This window comes from Pseudophryne corroboree, chromosome 3, assembly GCF_028390025.1.
Source record: "Pseudophryne corroboree isolate aPseCor3 chromosome 3, aPseCor3.hap2, whole genome shotgun sequence".
NCBI classification, from domain to species: Eukaryota; Metazoa; Chordata; class Amphibia; order Anura; family Myobatrachidae; genus Pseudophryne; species Pseudophryne corroboree.
In genome coordinates, this window is record NC_086446.1 from 646849662 (window position 1) to 646864918 (window position 15257).

Genomic DNA, 15257 nt, shown 5'->3' on the forward strand with positions numbered 1-15257 from the left:
TATGTGAGGTGTGTGGGAGCAATGGCGCACAGCTGCAGTGCTGTGCGTTACCTCAGTGAAGATCATGAAGTCTTCTGCCGCCTTTGAAGTCTTCTTTTCTTCTCATACTCACCCGGCTTCTATCTTCCGGCTCTGCGAAGGGGACGGCGGCGCGGCTCTGGGACGGACGGCTGCGAGATCCTGCGTACCAATCCCTCCGGAGCTAATAGTGTCCAGTAGCCTAAGAAGCAGGACCTGCACTCAGAGTAGGCCTGCTTCTCTCCCCTCAGTCCCTCGATGCAGGGAGTCTGTTGCCAGCAGAGCTCCCTGAAAATAAAAAACCTAACAAAATACTTTCTATCAGCAAACTCAGGAGAGCTCACTGAAAAGCACCCAGCTCCTCTGGGCACAGTATCAAACTGATGTCTGGAGGAGGGGCATAGAGGGAGGAGCCGGTGCACACCCAGGTCTAAAGACTTTCTTAAAGTGCCCATGTCTCCTGCGGAGCCAGTCTATTCCCCATGGTACTTACGGAGTCCCCAGCATCCTCTAGGACGTTAGAGAAAAACATGTTAACCATTTTCAAAGTAACCTTCTACCTTTCATCTGTCTACCTAATGCATATCAACATAACTGTAGAACTAAACGCTGACAACCAATCACCCAGATACCAAACTATTGATTCCAGTTTAGTTCCATCCTGATGGAGAAGACTGCAGATCCGCATACAGCAATGATCACTGCCCTTGCTCAATCCCCTATTCTAACCAGCATTGCAGCAATAACTAGAAGGGGTGTAAACAAGAACACACACTGTTCCACTGCAAAGTGAAACCAAACATTTTATTTGTGCTAAATGAAAAAAAAACAAAAAAACTCAGAAAATAATTTCTTTATACATTGTACCGGTTTACAGAATTCTAATCAAGCAATCATTAGTGCCAAAGCTGTGCTACTTCTCTCTGTAATCTGTCCTGCTTCTAGTAAGCAATACAAAAAATGATCTGTGCTGCCATTAAATTGCTAAAATTTCTTATGTAAATCACATGGGTATGTTTAGTTTGATTTTATTGTGGATTCTTAAAATACTTTGCAAAATAAAACAAACATAACCAAAAGGAAAAAAAAGTGTAAGTGTATATTTTACAGAGCTTGTGCAGCCAATTATATACACCTTCTAAAAAAAAAAAAAAAAAAAAAGTCTAAATACTGTAAGTCATAGAAATAGATTTGCGGAGCACTAACTAGATTTACCTAAAACGGATACAATTAAATCTTAAGATCCATTTACAATACATTCCACATATTTAAACAAGGATATTTCCACATTTCACTACCATGTCATTAATGGATGAGAATTTGGTTTTGTGACTTTGCATCAGTTACGGTCTATGCGCAATGGACAGAGAACGCATGTTGGGTCTATGTATAGCTAGCTATAAAATATGTGTGTGAGTTACAGGCACTGAATAACTTTAACCACCCTCTGTATTGCCGAAAGGCGTCCTTACTAGCACATGATTTCTACATTTAGCATTCTGCTTTCATAGACTTATCTGCAATACAACATGCCGTTACATCAGATTACTGCTCTGGTATACACAAAACGAAGTTACTGGTTTCCATTACATGTGTCTACTGTGTAACGCAGATGGGGCTTATGCGATGTGCACTCACCAGCAGCTGGAGTTTAAGATTATGTAGTGATTTATTTTATGTATGGGATACTATTGAAAGCTAATGAAGTTCAACCCATCATGCTTTAGAACGCTTATGCACACTCCACGAAAAAAAAAAAGGATCCCTTTTATTATATAAGCCTAAAAGAAACAGCATTTGAGCAGCATGATAGAGCAGTAAGTAAGGTTGTCCCGCTCATTACAGAGCAGCAAATGTCCCAGCCAAAGTATTAACGTACATGTTGCCTTCCGTAAACATTAAGTGGGGGAATCATGTGGGGATGTTAACGCTGTAATACCCACGACACTGGCTGTATTCGGAGACAAACATTTACAACACAATTAGACAGTGAAGCCTATGTAACCTCAGTGCAAATAAAGTCAAATCCGAATATGACAGGTAAGCCTTTGGCTTTGAGTAAACTGTTCCATGTTATGAGTCCAACTCAAGATGCAGAGCCTACAGAGGACATGCACTAGGGGTGAGGGGGAGGGTGCACTGAGTTGTGGGAAGTGGAGGACTGAGACGCAGTTGACTGGACTGCAGGTTGTGCTGGTGGAGGCGGAGGTGGCGGAGGCTGCACTGGAGTCTGGGTGTTCGGTGATGGAGGAGGAGTGGGACGCTTAAACTTGTCTGGGCTGTTGCTCCTTCGTGGGGAGGGTCTCTGTAACAGAAAACAAAATATATAAATACAAGACGATATACAACCGGAGGTAAAGAGAATAGGGGGTGTTTCCACAAACATAAACCAGCTCAACTTAATAAAAACAGTCAACAAAGTTTGTTACCCAGCTCATTCAGTTATTTGCCCTATATAGACATTACATATTGCCCTCAGCAGCTGTTCTATCTATATGCAGCCAGGAAAAATATAAATGTGGTTATGCTGAGGATGCTAAAAGGCCTGGGTCCATTATGCTGTGGGACACTGTAGCAGTCTCAGAAGCACTAGAATGACTTCCTGGTGTTATACACAATACCCTAAACCAAGCGCATACACAAATAATGTTTGAGTGCAACAGAATGAAAAGCAGTGATGGTGCTGAGCAACACAGTATGAAAGGATAATAAACCTAAAAGGTTAAGCAGACACAAATTGCACAGATACTGAGTACAGGTTGAGTATCCCATATCCAAATATCCGATATACGGAATATTCCGAAATACAGACTTTTTTGAGTGAGAGTGAGATAGTGAAACTTTTGTTTTTTGATGACTCAATGTACACAAACCTTGTTTAATACACAAAGTTATTAAAAATATTGTATTAAATGACCTTCAGGCTGTGTGTATAAGGTGTATAAGAAACATAAATGAATTGTGTGAATGTAGACACACTTTGTTTAATGCACAAAGTTATAAAAAATATTGGCTAAAATGACATTCAGGCTGTGTGTATAAGGTGTATATGTAACATAAATGCATTCTGTGCTTAGATTTAGGTCCCATCACCATAATATCTCATTATGGTATGCAATTATTCCAAAATACGGAAAAATCCCATATCCAAAATACCTCTGGTCCCAAGCATTTTGGATAAGGGATACTCAACTTGTAGTAACAAATATACCTATTTCTTACAAAGTAACTATTCAATAACATTGGACTAATGCGGTATTGCTGGCTAGTTCTATACGTAATTATACTGAGAACTTGATCTCAGAAAAGTATAAATTATATATATATATATATATATATATATATATGAATAAATTAAGAAAAACTGAGAATGAAGAAAAAATGACATACAAATAAAAATATGAAAGCAAAAAATACAAAACAATGTGTGAGCTGTAAAGAATAATATCTATATCATCTGTCCAATATAGTCCCATATTTAATAGTTACATTTTAACTGTCTGAACCTCCTAGATACTAATAATAAGAATTTACTTACCGATAATTCTATTTCTCGTAGTCCGTAGTGGATGCTGGGAACTCCGTAAGGACCATGGGGAATAGCGGCTCCGCAGGAGACTGGGCACAAAAAGAAAGCTTTAGGACTACCTGGTGTGCACTGGCTCCTCCCCCTATGACCCTCCTCCAAGCCTCAGTTAGGATACTGTCGCCAGACGAGCGTACACAATAAGGAAGGATTTTGAATCCCGGGTAAGACTCATACCAGCCACACCAATCACACCGTACAACCTGTGATATGAAACCCAGTTAACAGCATGATAACAGAGGAGCCTCTGAATAGATGGCTCACAACAAGAACCCGATTAGTTAACAATAACTATGTACAAGTATTGCAGACAATCCGCACTTGGGATGGGCGCCCAGCATCCACTACGGACTACGAGAAATAGAATTATCGGTAAGTAAATTCTTATTTTCTCTGACGTCATAGTGGATGCTGGGAACTCCGTAAGGACCATGGGGATTATACCAAAGCTCCCAAACGGGCGGGAGAGTGCGGATGACTCTGCAGCACCGAATGAGAGAACTCCAGGTCCTCCTCAGCCAGGGTATCAAATTCATAGAATTTTGCAAACGTGTTTGCCCCTGACCAAGTAGCTGCTCGGCAAAGTTGTAAAGCCGAGACCCCTCGGGCAGCCGCCAAAGATGAGCCCACCTTCCTTGTGGAATGGGCTTTTATTGATTTAGGCTGCGGTCATCCTACCACAGAATGCGCCAGCTGAATAGTGCTACAAATCCAGCGCGCAATAGACTGCTTAGAAGCAGGAGCACCCAGCTTGTTGGGTGCCATCAGGATAAACAGCGAGTCAGTTTTCCTGACTCCAGCCGTCCTGGAAAAATAAAATTTTCAGGGCCCTGACTACGTCCAGCAACTTGGAATCCTCCAAGTCCCTAGTAGCCGCAGGCACCACAATAGGTTGGTTCAAGTGAAAACCTGAGACCACCTTTGGGAGAAACTGAGGACGAGTCCTCAACTCTGCCCTATCCATATAGAAAATCAGATAAGGGCTTTTACATGACAAAGCCGCCAATTCTGACACACGCCTGGCCAAGGCCAAGGCCAAGGCCAACAGCATGACCACTTTCCACGCGAGATACTTTAAGCTCCATGGTTTTAAGTGGCTCAACCAATGCGACTTTAGGAAATCCAACACCACGTTGAGATCCAAAAAGTGCCACAGGAGGCACTAAAGGAGGCTGAATATGTAGTACTCCTTTAACCAAAGTCTGAACTTCAGGCAGTGAAGCCAGTTCTTTCTGGAAGAAAATCGACAGAGCCGAAATCTGGACCTTGATGGACCCCAATTTGAGGCCCAAACGTCACCCCTGCTTGCAGGAAGTGCAGGAATCGACATAGTTGAAATACCTCCGTCGGGGTCTTCATGGCCTCCCACCAAGCAACAAATTTTCGCCAAACGCGGCGATAATGTCTTGCGGTGACATCCTTCCTGGCTATGATCAGGGTAGGGATGACTTCCTTCGGAATACCCTTTTCCTTTAGGATCCGGTGTTCTACCGCCATGCCGTCAAACGCAGCCGCGGTAAGTATTGGAACAGACAGGGTCCCTGCTGCAGCAGGTCTTGTCTAAGCGGCAGAGGCCAAGGGTCCTCTGCCAGCATCTCTTGAAGTTCCGGGTACCAAGCTCTTCATGGCCAATCCGGAACCCTGAGTATGGTTTTCACTCCTCGCCTTCTTATTATTCTCAGTACCTTGGGTATGAGAGGTAGAGGAGGAGACACATAAACCGACTGGTACACCCACGGTGTCACTAGAGCGTCCCCAGCGATCGCCTGAGGGTCCCTTGACCTGGCGCAATATCTTTTCAACTTCTTGTTGAGGCGGGACGCCATCATGTCCACCCGTGGTCATTCCCAACGGTTTACCCGCATTTGGAAAACTTCTGAATGAAGTCCCCATTCTCCTGGGTGTAGGTCGCCCATCGGAGAAACCTTGTGGCTTCTGCCATCGCCATCCTGCTTCTTGTGCCGCCCTGTCTGTTTACATGGGCGACCGCCGTGATGTCGTCTGATTGGATCAGTACCGGCTGGTTCTGAAGCAGGGGCCTTGCTTGGCTTAGGGCATTGTAAATGGCCCTTCGCTGCAGAATATTTATGTGAAGCGAAATCTCCTTGGAAATTTCTTCCCTGTGTGACTGCACCCCAGCCCCGAAGGCTGGCATCCGTGGTCACCAGGACCCAGTCCTGTATTCCGAATCTGCGGCCCTCTAGTAGATGAGCCCTCTGCAGCCACCACAGCAGCGACACCCTGTTTCTTGCTGACAGGGTTATCCGCTGTTGTATCTGTAGATGGGACCCGGACCATTAGTCCCACAGGTCCCACTGGAACGTCCTTGCGTGGAGTCTTCCGAATGGAATTATGCTTCGTACGAAGCTACCATTTTTCCCAGGACTCGTGTGCATTGATGTACCGACACCTGTCCTGGTTTTAGGATGTCTCTGACTAGAGATGACAACTCCTCGGCTTTTTCCACTGGAAGAAACACTCTTTTCTGGTCTGCGCTCAGAAACATTCCCAGGAACAGAAGACGTGTCGTCGGGACCAGCTGTGACTTTGGAATATTGAGAATCCAGTCGTGCTGTTGTAGCACTTCCCGAGAGAGTGCTACCCCCACTACCAACTGTTCTTTGGACCTCGCCTTTATCAGGAGATCGTCCAAGTACGGGATAATAAAAACTTCCTTCTTGCGAAGGAGTATCATCACTTCTGCCAATACCTAGGTAAAGACCTTCGGTGCCGTGGACAACTCCACCGGCCGCGTCTGGAACTGATAGTGACAGTCCTGTACCACATATCTGAGGTACTCCTGGTGAGGAGGGTAAATGAGGACATGCAGGTACGCATCCTTGATGTCCAGGGAGACCCTGTAATCCCCCTCGTCCAGGCTCGTAATATCCGCCCTGAGCGATTCCATCTTGAACTTGAATCTTCTGATATAAAAGTTCAAGTATTTTAATTTCAAGATGGGTCTCACCGAAACGTTTCGGTACCACAATCACTGTGGAATAGTAACTCCTTCCTTGCTGAAGGAGGGGCACCTTGACAATCACTTGTTGTGATTATAGTGTTGAATATCCACCAACACCGTCTCCCTGGCAGAAGGAGGTGCCGGTAAGGCAGATTTTAGGAAACGGCGGGGGGAAGAACGTCTCGAACTCCAGCCTGTACCCCTGAGATACTACTTGAAGGACCCAGGGATCCATGTGAGAGAGCCCACTGTCCGCTGAAATTTCTGAGACGGGCCCCCACCGTACCCGGGTCCGCCTGAGCAGCCCCCGCACCATGCTGTGGACCTACCGGACGCAGGGAGGACTTCTGCTCTTGGGAACTAGCTGTGTGTTGCAGCTTTTTCCTCTACCTTTGCCTCTCGGCAGAAAGGATGAGCCTCTAGTCCTCTTGCTTTTCTGGGGCCGAAAGGACTGTACTTGATGATATGGTGCTTTCTTTTGTTGTGGGGTAGCCTGTGGCAAAAAAATCGATTTCCCAACAGTAGCTGTGGAAACGAGGTCTGAAAAACCATCCCCAAACAGTTTTACCCCCTTATAGGGCAACTTCCATGTGCCGATTCGAGTCGGCATCGCCTGACCATTGCCAAGTCCATAACCCCCGTCTGGCGGCAATGGACCTAGCGCTTATTTTTGATGCCAGACGGCAAATATCCCTCTGTACATCACGCATGTGTAAGACCACGTCTTTTATATGCTCTATTTTCAGCAAAATATTGTCCCTATCCATAGTTATTTTCCGACAGGGAATCTGACCACGCAGCGGGAGCACTGCACATCCATGCCGAAGCAACGGCTGGTCGCAATATAATGCCCTAGTGTGTGACTATATCTTATAGGGTAACCTCCTGCTTTCTATCGGCAGGTCCCTTCAGGGTGGCCGTATCCGGAGACGGTAGTGCCACCTTTTCTGGTAAGCATGTAAGCGCTGTATCTACCCTATGGGGTGTTTCCCCGCGTGACCTATCCTCTGGCGGGAAAGGGTACGCTGCCAATAACCGTTTTAGAAATTATAAATTTCTTACCGGGGGAAGACCACTCTTCCTCACACACCTCATTTAATTTCTAAGATGCAGGAAAAAATAAGAATTTACTTACCGATAATTCTATTTCTCATAGTCCGTAGTGGATGCTGGGAACTCCGTAAGGACCATGGGGAATAGCGGCTCCGCAGGAGACTGGGCACAAAAAGTAAAAGCTTTAGACTAGCTGGTGTGCACTGGCTCCTCCCCCTATGACCCTCCTCCAAGCCTCAGTTAAGATACTGTGCCCGGACGAGCGTACATAATAAGGAAGGATCTTGAATCCCGGGTAAGACTCATACCAGCCACACCAATCACACCGTACAACTCGTGATCTGAACCCAGTTAACAGTATGATAACCGTAGGAGCCTCTGAAAAGATGGCTTCCAACAATAAACAACCCGATTTGTTTGTAACAATAACTATATACAAGTATTGCAGACAATCCGCACTTGGGATGGGCGCCCAGCATCCACTACGGACTATGAGAAATAGAATTATCGGTAAGTAAATTCTTATTTTCTCTGACGTCCTAGTGGATGCTGGAACTCCGTAAGGACCATGGCGATTACACCAAAGCTCCCAAACGGGCGGGAGAGTGCGGATGACTCTGCAGCACCGAATGAGAGAACTCCAGGTCCTCCTCAGCCAGGGTATCAAATTTGTAGAATTTAGCAAACGTGTTTGCCCCTGACCAAGTAACTGCTCGGCAAAGTTGTAAAGCCGAGACCCCTCGGGCAGCCGCCCAAGATGAGCCCACCTTCCTTGTGGAATGGGCTTTTACAGATTTTGGCTGTGGCAGGCCTGCCACAGAATGTGCAAGTTGAATTGTACTACAAATCCAACGAGCAATCGTCTGCTTAGAAGCAGGAGCACCCAGCTTGTTGGGTGCATACAGTATAAACAGCGAGTCAGATTTTCTGACTCCAGCCGTCCTGGAAACATATATTTTCAGGCCCCTGACTACGTCCAGCAACTTGGAGTCTTCCAAGTCCCTAGTAGCCACAGGTACCACAATAGGTTGATTCATGAAATATCAGGTAAGGGCTTTTATAGGATAAAGCCGCCAATTCTGATACGCGCCTGGCTGAAGCCAGGGCCAACAGCATTACCACTTTCCATGTGAGATATTTCAATTCCACTGTGGCAAGTGGTTCAAACCAATGTGATTTTAGGAACCCTAAAACTACATTGAGATCCCAAGGTGCCACTGGAGGCACAAAAGGAGGCTGTATATGCAGTACCCCTTTGACAAACGTCTGAACTTCAGGCACTGAAGCCAGTTCTTTCTGGAAGAAGAGCGACAGGGCCGAAATTTGAACCTTAATGGATCCTAATTTTAGGCCCATAGACAATCCTGCTTGCAGGAAATGTAGGAAACGACCCAGTTGAAATTCCTCCGTAGGGGCCTTCTTGGCCTCACACCACGTAACATATTTTCGCCAAATGCGATGATAATGTTTTGCAGTTACATCCTTCCTGGCCTTGATCAGGGTAGGGATGACTTCATCTGGAATGCCTTTTTCCTTCAGGATCCGGCGTTCAACCACCATGCCGTCAAACGCAGCCGCGGTAAGTCTTGGAACAGACAAGGTCCCTGCTGGAGCAGGTCCTTCCTTAGAGGTAGAGGCCACGGGTCCTCCGTGAGCATCTCTTGCAGCTCCGGGTACCAAGTTCTTCTTGGCCAATCCGGAGCCACGAGTATCGTTCTTACTCCTCTCCTTCTTATGATTCTCAGTACTTTTGGTATGAGAGGAAGAGGAGGGAACACATATACCGACTGGAACACCCACGGAGTTACCAGAGCGTCCACCGCTATTGCCTGAGGGTCCCTTGACCTGGCGCAATATCTGTCCAGTTTCTTGTTGAGACGGGACGCCATCATGTCCACCTTTGGTTTTTCCCAACGGTTTACAATCACTTGGAAGACTTCAGGATGAAGTCCCCACTCCCCCGGGTGGAGGTCGTGTCTGCTGAGGAAGTCTGCTTCCCAGTTGTCCACTCCCGGAATGAACACTGCTGACAGTGCTATCACATGATTTTCCGCCCAGCGGAGAATCCTTGCAGCTTCTGCCATTGCCCTCCTGCTTCTTGTGCCGCCCTGTCTGTTTACGTGGGCGACAGCCGTGATGTTGTCCGACTGGATCAATACCGGTTGACCCTGAAGCAGAGGCCTTGCTTGACTTAGGGCATTGTAAATGGCCCTTAGCTCTAGGATATTTATGTGAAGAGACGTTTCCATGATTGACCACAAGCCCTGGAAATTTCTTCCCTGTGTGACTGCTCCCCAGCCTCTCAGGCTGGCATCCGTGGTTACCAGCATCCAATCCTGAATGCCGAATCTGCGGCCCTCTAGAAGATGAGCCTTCTGTAACCACCACAGGAGAGATACCCTTGTCCTTGGAGATAGGGTTATCCGCTGATGCATCTGAAGATGCGATCCGGACCATTTGTCCAGCAGATCCCACTGAAAAGTTCTTGCATGGAATCTTCCGAATGGAATCGCTTCGTAAGAAGCCACCATTTTTCCCAGGACTCTCGTGCACTGATGCACTGACACTTGTCCTGGTTTTAGGAGGTTCCTGACTAGCTCGGATAACTCCCTGGCCTTCTCCTCCGGGAGAAACACCTTTTTCTGGACTGTGTCCAGAATCATCCCTAGGAACAGTAGACGTGTTGTTGGAATCAGCTGTGATTTTGGGATATTTAGAATCCACCCGTGCTGACGTAGCACTACCTGAGATAGTGCTACTCCGACCTCTAACTGTTCCCTGGACCTTGCCCTTATCAGGAGATCGTCCAAATAAGGGATAATTAATCCGCCTTTTCTTCGAAGAAGAATCATCATTTCGGCCATTACCTTGGTAAAGACCCGTGGTGCCGTGGACAATCCAAACGGCAGCGTCTGAAACTGATAATGACAGTTTTGTATCACAAACCTGAGGTACCCTTGGTGAGAAGGGTAGATTGGGACATGGAGATAAGCATCCTTGATGTCTAGAGATACCATATAGTCCCCTTCTTCCAGGTTCGCTATCACTGCTCTGAGTGACTCCATCTTGAATTTGAACCTTTTTATGTAAGTGTTCAAAGATTTTAGATTTAAAATTGGTCTCACCGAGCCGTCCGGCTTCGGTACCACAAACAGCGTGGAATAATACCCCTTTCCCTGTTGTAGGAGGGGTACCTTGATTATCACCTGCTGGGAATACAGCTTGTGAATAGCTTCCAATACTGCCTCCCTGTCGGAGGGAGACGTTGGTAGAGCAGACTTCAGGAACCGGCGAGGGGGAGACGTCTCGAATTCCAATTTGTACCCCTGTGATACTACCTGCAGGATCCAGGGGTCCACTTGCGAGTGAGCCCACTGCGCGCTGAAATTCTTGAGACGGCCCCCCACCGTGCCCGAGTCTGCTTGCAGAGCCCCAGCGTCATGCTGAGGACTTGGCAGAAGCGGGGGAGGACTTCTGCTCCTGGGAAGAGTCTGCATGGTGCAGTCTTTTTCCCCTTCCTCTGCCCCGGGGCAGGAACGAGCGGCCTTTTTCCCTCTTGTCCTTATAGGGACGAAAGGACTGGGTTTGAAAAGACGGTGTCTTTTTCTGCTGAGAGGTGACCTGGGGTAAAAAGGTGGATTTTCCAGCCGTTGCTGTGGCCACCAGGTCCGATAGACCGACCCCAAATAACTCCTCCCCTTTATACGGCAATACTTCCATATGTCGTTTGGAATCCGCATCACCTGACCACTGTCGCGTCCATAACGTTCTTCTGGCAGAAATGGACATCGCACTTACTCTAGATGCCAGGGTGCAAATATCCCTCTGTGCATCTCGCATATATAGAAATGCATCCTTTAAATGCTCTATAGTTAATAATATACTGTCCCTATCCAGGGTATCAATATTTTCAGTCAGGGAATCCGACCAAGCCACTCCAGCGCTGCACATCCAGGCTGAGGCGATCGCTGGTCGCAGTATAACACTGGTATGTGTGTATATACCTTTTAAGATATTTTCCAGCCTTCTATCAGCTGGTTCCTTGAGAGCGGCCGTATCAGGAGACGGTAACGCCACTTGTTTTGATAAGCGTGTGAGCGCCTTATCTACCCTAGGGGGTGTTTCCCAACGTGCCCTAACCTCTGGCGGGAAAGGGTATAGTGCCAATAATTTATAAGAAATCAGCAGTTTTTTATCGGGGGAAACCCACGCTTTATCACACACCTCATTTAATTCATCTGACTCAGGAAAAACCACTGGTAGTTTTTTCACACCCCACATAATACCCTTTTTTGTGGTACTTGTAGTGTCAGAAATGTTCAATGCCTCCTTCATTGCCGTGATCATGTAACGTGTGGCCCTACTGGACATTACGTTTGTCTCGTCACCGTCGACACTGGATTCAGTATCCGTGTCAGGGTCTGTGTCGACCATCTGAGGTAACGGGCGTTTTAGCGCCCCTGACGGTGTCTGAGACGCCTGAACAGGCACTAATTGATTTGTCGGCTGTCTCATGTCGTCAACAGTTTTTTTGCAAAGTGCTGACATTGTCACGTAATTCTTTAATTACTACCATCCAGTCAGGTGTCGACTCCCTAGGGGGTGACATCACTAACACAGGCAATTGCTCTGCTTCCACATCATTTTCCTCCTCATACATGTCGACACAATCGTACCGACACCCAGCACACACACAGGGAATGCTCTGATAGAGGACAGGACCCCACTAGCCCTTTGGGGAGACAGAGGGAGAGTTTGCCAGCACACACCAGAGCGCTATATATATACAGGGATAACCTTATATAAGTGTTACTCCCTGTTATAGCTGCTGTATTTATATATTAGCTGCCAATAGTGCCCCCCTCTCTGTTTTACCCTGTTTCTGTAGTGCAGGACTGCAGGGGAGAGTCCGGGAGCCGTCCTTCCAGCTAAGCTGTGAAAGAAAATGGCGCTTGTGTGCTGAGGAGAAAGGCTCCGCCCCCTTCACGGCGGCCTTTTCTCCCGCTTTTTTCAGGAAACTGGCAGGGGATAAATGCATCCATATAGCCCAGGAGCTATATGTGATGCATTTTTTTTAGCCATATAAGGTTTTTATATCGTTTTTATTGCGTCTCAGGGCGCTCCCCCCCAGCGCCCTGCACCCTCAGTGACCGGAGTGTGAAGTGTGCTGAGAGCAATGGCGCACAGCTGCAGTGCTGTGCGCTACCTTATTTGAAGACAGGAACGTCTTCTGCCGCCGCTTTCTCCGGACCTCTTCGCTCTTCTGGCTCTGTAAGGGGGCCGGCGGCGCGGCTCCGGGACCCATCCAGGCTGAACCTGTGATCGTCCCTCTGGAGCTAATGTCCAGTAGCCAAGAAGCCCAATCCACTCTGCAGTCAGGTGAGTTCGCTTCTTCTCCCCTTAGTCCCACGATGCAGTGAGCCTGTTGCCAGCAGGACTCACTGAAAATAAAAAACCTATTTAAACTTTTACTTCTAAGCAGCTCAGGAGAGCCACCTAGCTTGCACCCTTCTCGTTCGGGCACAAAAATCTAACTGAGGCTTGGAGGAGGGTCATAGGGGGAGGAGCCAGTGCACACCAGCTAGTCTAAAGCTTTTACTTTTTGTGCCCAGTCTCCTGCGGAGCCGCTATTCCCCATGGTCCTTACGGAGTTCCCAGCATCCACTAGGACGTCAGAGAAACTACTAATAGTTTTCTCTCACCAAACACAATACCCTTTTATGTGGTACTTGGGGTATAATCATAAATGTGTAATACATTTTTCATTGCCTCAATCCTGTAACGGGTGGACCTATTTGGAGGGTACACCAGTCTCATCGACGTCGACACTGTAGTCAGTATCCGTGTCGACATCTGTGTCTGTTATCTGAGGTAGCGGGCGATTTTAGAGCCCCCCATGACATTTGAGACGCTGGAACAGGCACAAGCTGAGTAGCCGGCTGTTCTGTGTCGTCGACCTTTTATGTAAGGAGTTGACACTTTCACGTAATCCTTCCATAAGTTCAACCACACCGGTGTCGACCCCGCAGGGGGTAACAATATATTTACAGGCATTCGCTCCGCCTCCACCTCATTATCCTCCACATACCTGTCGACACAGCCGTACCGACACACAGCACACACACAGGGAATGCTCTGATAGAGGACAGGACCCCACAAAGCCCTTTGGGGAGACAGAGGGAGAGTATGCCAGCACACACCAGGGCGCTATATATCACAGGGATAGCACCTATAAAAAGTGTTTTCCCTTATAGCTGCATATATATATGTATACTGCGCCTAAATTGTGCCCCCCCTCTCTTTTTAACCCTTTCTGTAGTGTATTAACTGCAGGGGAGAGCCAGGGAGCTTCCCTCCAACGGAGCTGTGAGGGAAAAATGGCGCCAGTGTGCTGAAGGAGATAGCTCCGCCCCTTTTTCGCTGACTTTTCTCCCGCATTTTTATGGATTCTGGCAGGGGTTAATGTACATCCATATAGCCCTGGGGGTTATATGTGATGTATTTTTGCCAGCCAAGGTGTTAATATTGCTGCTCAGGGCGCCCCCCCCCCCCAGCACCCATCAGTGACCGCAGTGTGAGGTGTGCATGAGGAGCAATGGCGCACAGCTGCAGTGCTGTGCGCTACCTTGATGAAGACTGATGTCTTCTGCCGCCGATTTTCCGGACCTCTTCTTGCTTCTGGCTCTGTAAGGGGGCCAGCGGCGCGGCTCTGGGACCGGACTCCGAGGCTGGGCCTGTGTTCGATCCCTCTGGAGCTAATGGTGTCCAGTAGCCTAAGAAGCCCAAGCTGGCTGCAAGCAGGCAGGTTCGCTTCTTCTCCCCTTAGTCCCTCGATGCAGTGAGCCTGTTGCCAGCAGGTCTCACTGAAAATAAAAAACCTAAAACTAACTTTTATCTAAGCTCAGGAGAGCCCCCTAGATTGCACCCTGCTCGGTCGGGCACAAAAATCTAACTGAGGCTTGGAGGAGGGTCATAGGGGGAGGAGCCAGTGCACACCAGGTAGTCCTAAAGCTTTCTTTTTGTGCCCAGTCTCCTGCGGAGCCGCTATTCCCCATGGTCCTTACGGAGTTCCCAGCATCCACTAGGACGTCAGAGAAAAAAAGAAATTGTCAATTTTTACTGGCAACACTGTTCCATCTATTCATAAAATCATTTATTCATCTGTTACAATTGAGCTCCTGCAGGTTTTACCCTTAGGCTGGGCATACACAATACAGTTATCTGCCAGATCTAGCTGGTTGGAACGAAAATCTGGTAACGGATGAGAGCTCCCAAACACTGGAAAATGGACTAAACCTGTCGTTCAGATTAATTGGTTACATCACAAGCTTTAACCAATTTGCATGAACAACAGATTTGGTCCATTTTTCAGTGCTTGGGAGCAAATAATTGATTGTCCTTTGCTCTCATCCATTACCAGATTTCCATTCCAAGCAGCCATAAGGCCCGTACACACTGGTCGATATATCGGCCGTTCTCTTGAACGGCCGATATATCGCGGGACCGTCGGCCAGTGTGTACGGTCGATACGTCTGTGAACTCCGTCGTTCACAGACGTATCGCGTCGGCCGCGCAGCACAGCCGACGGCCAATATATCTACCGATATATTGGCGCGTCGCTGTGTGTGTACGGGGCGG

The 15257-nt window shown here is 47.6% G+C and overlaps 1 protein-coding gene across 2 annotated transcripts in view; it reads right to left on the bottom strand.

Moving 5' to 3' along the window:
* Nucleotides 1–808: 808 nt before the first annotated feature.
* CCDC6 (coiled-coil domain containing 6) overlaps nucleotides 809–15257 on the bottom strand; it is a 162948-nt gene continuing 148499 nt past the window's right edge. For both annotated transcript variants that reach the window (XM_063961765.1, XM_063961766.1), the window contains exon 9: nucleotides 809–2323. In XM_063961765.1, the coding sequence (XP_063817835.1) occupies nucleotides 2135–2323 (189 nt within the window). In that variant the 3' untranslated portion in view covers nucleotides 809–2134. The remainder of the gene's footprint in view (nucleotides 2324–15257) is intronic.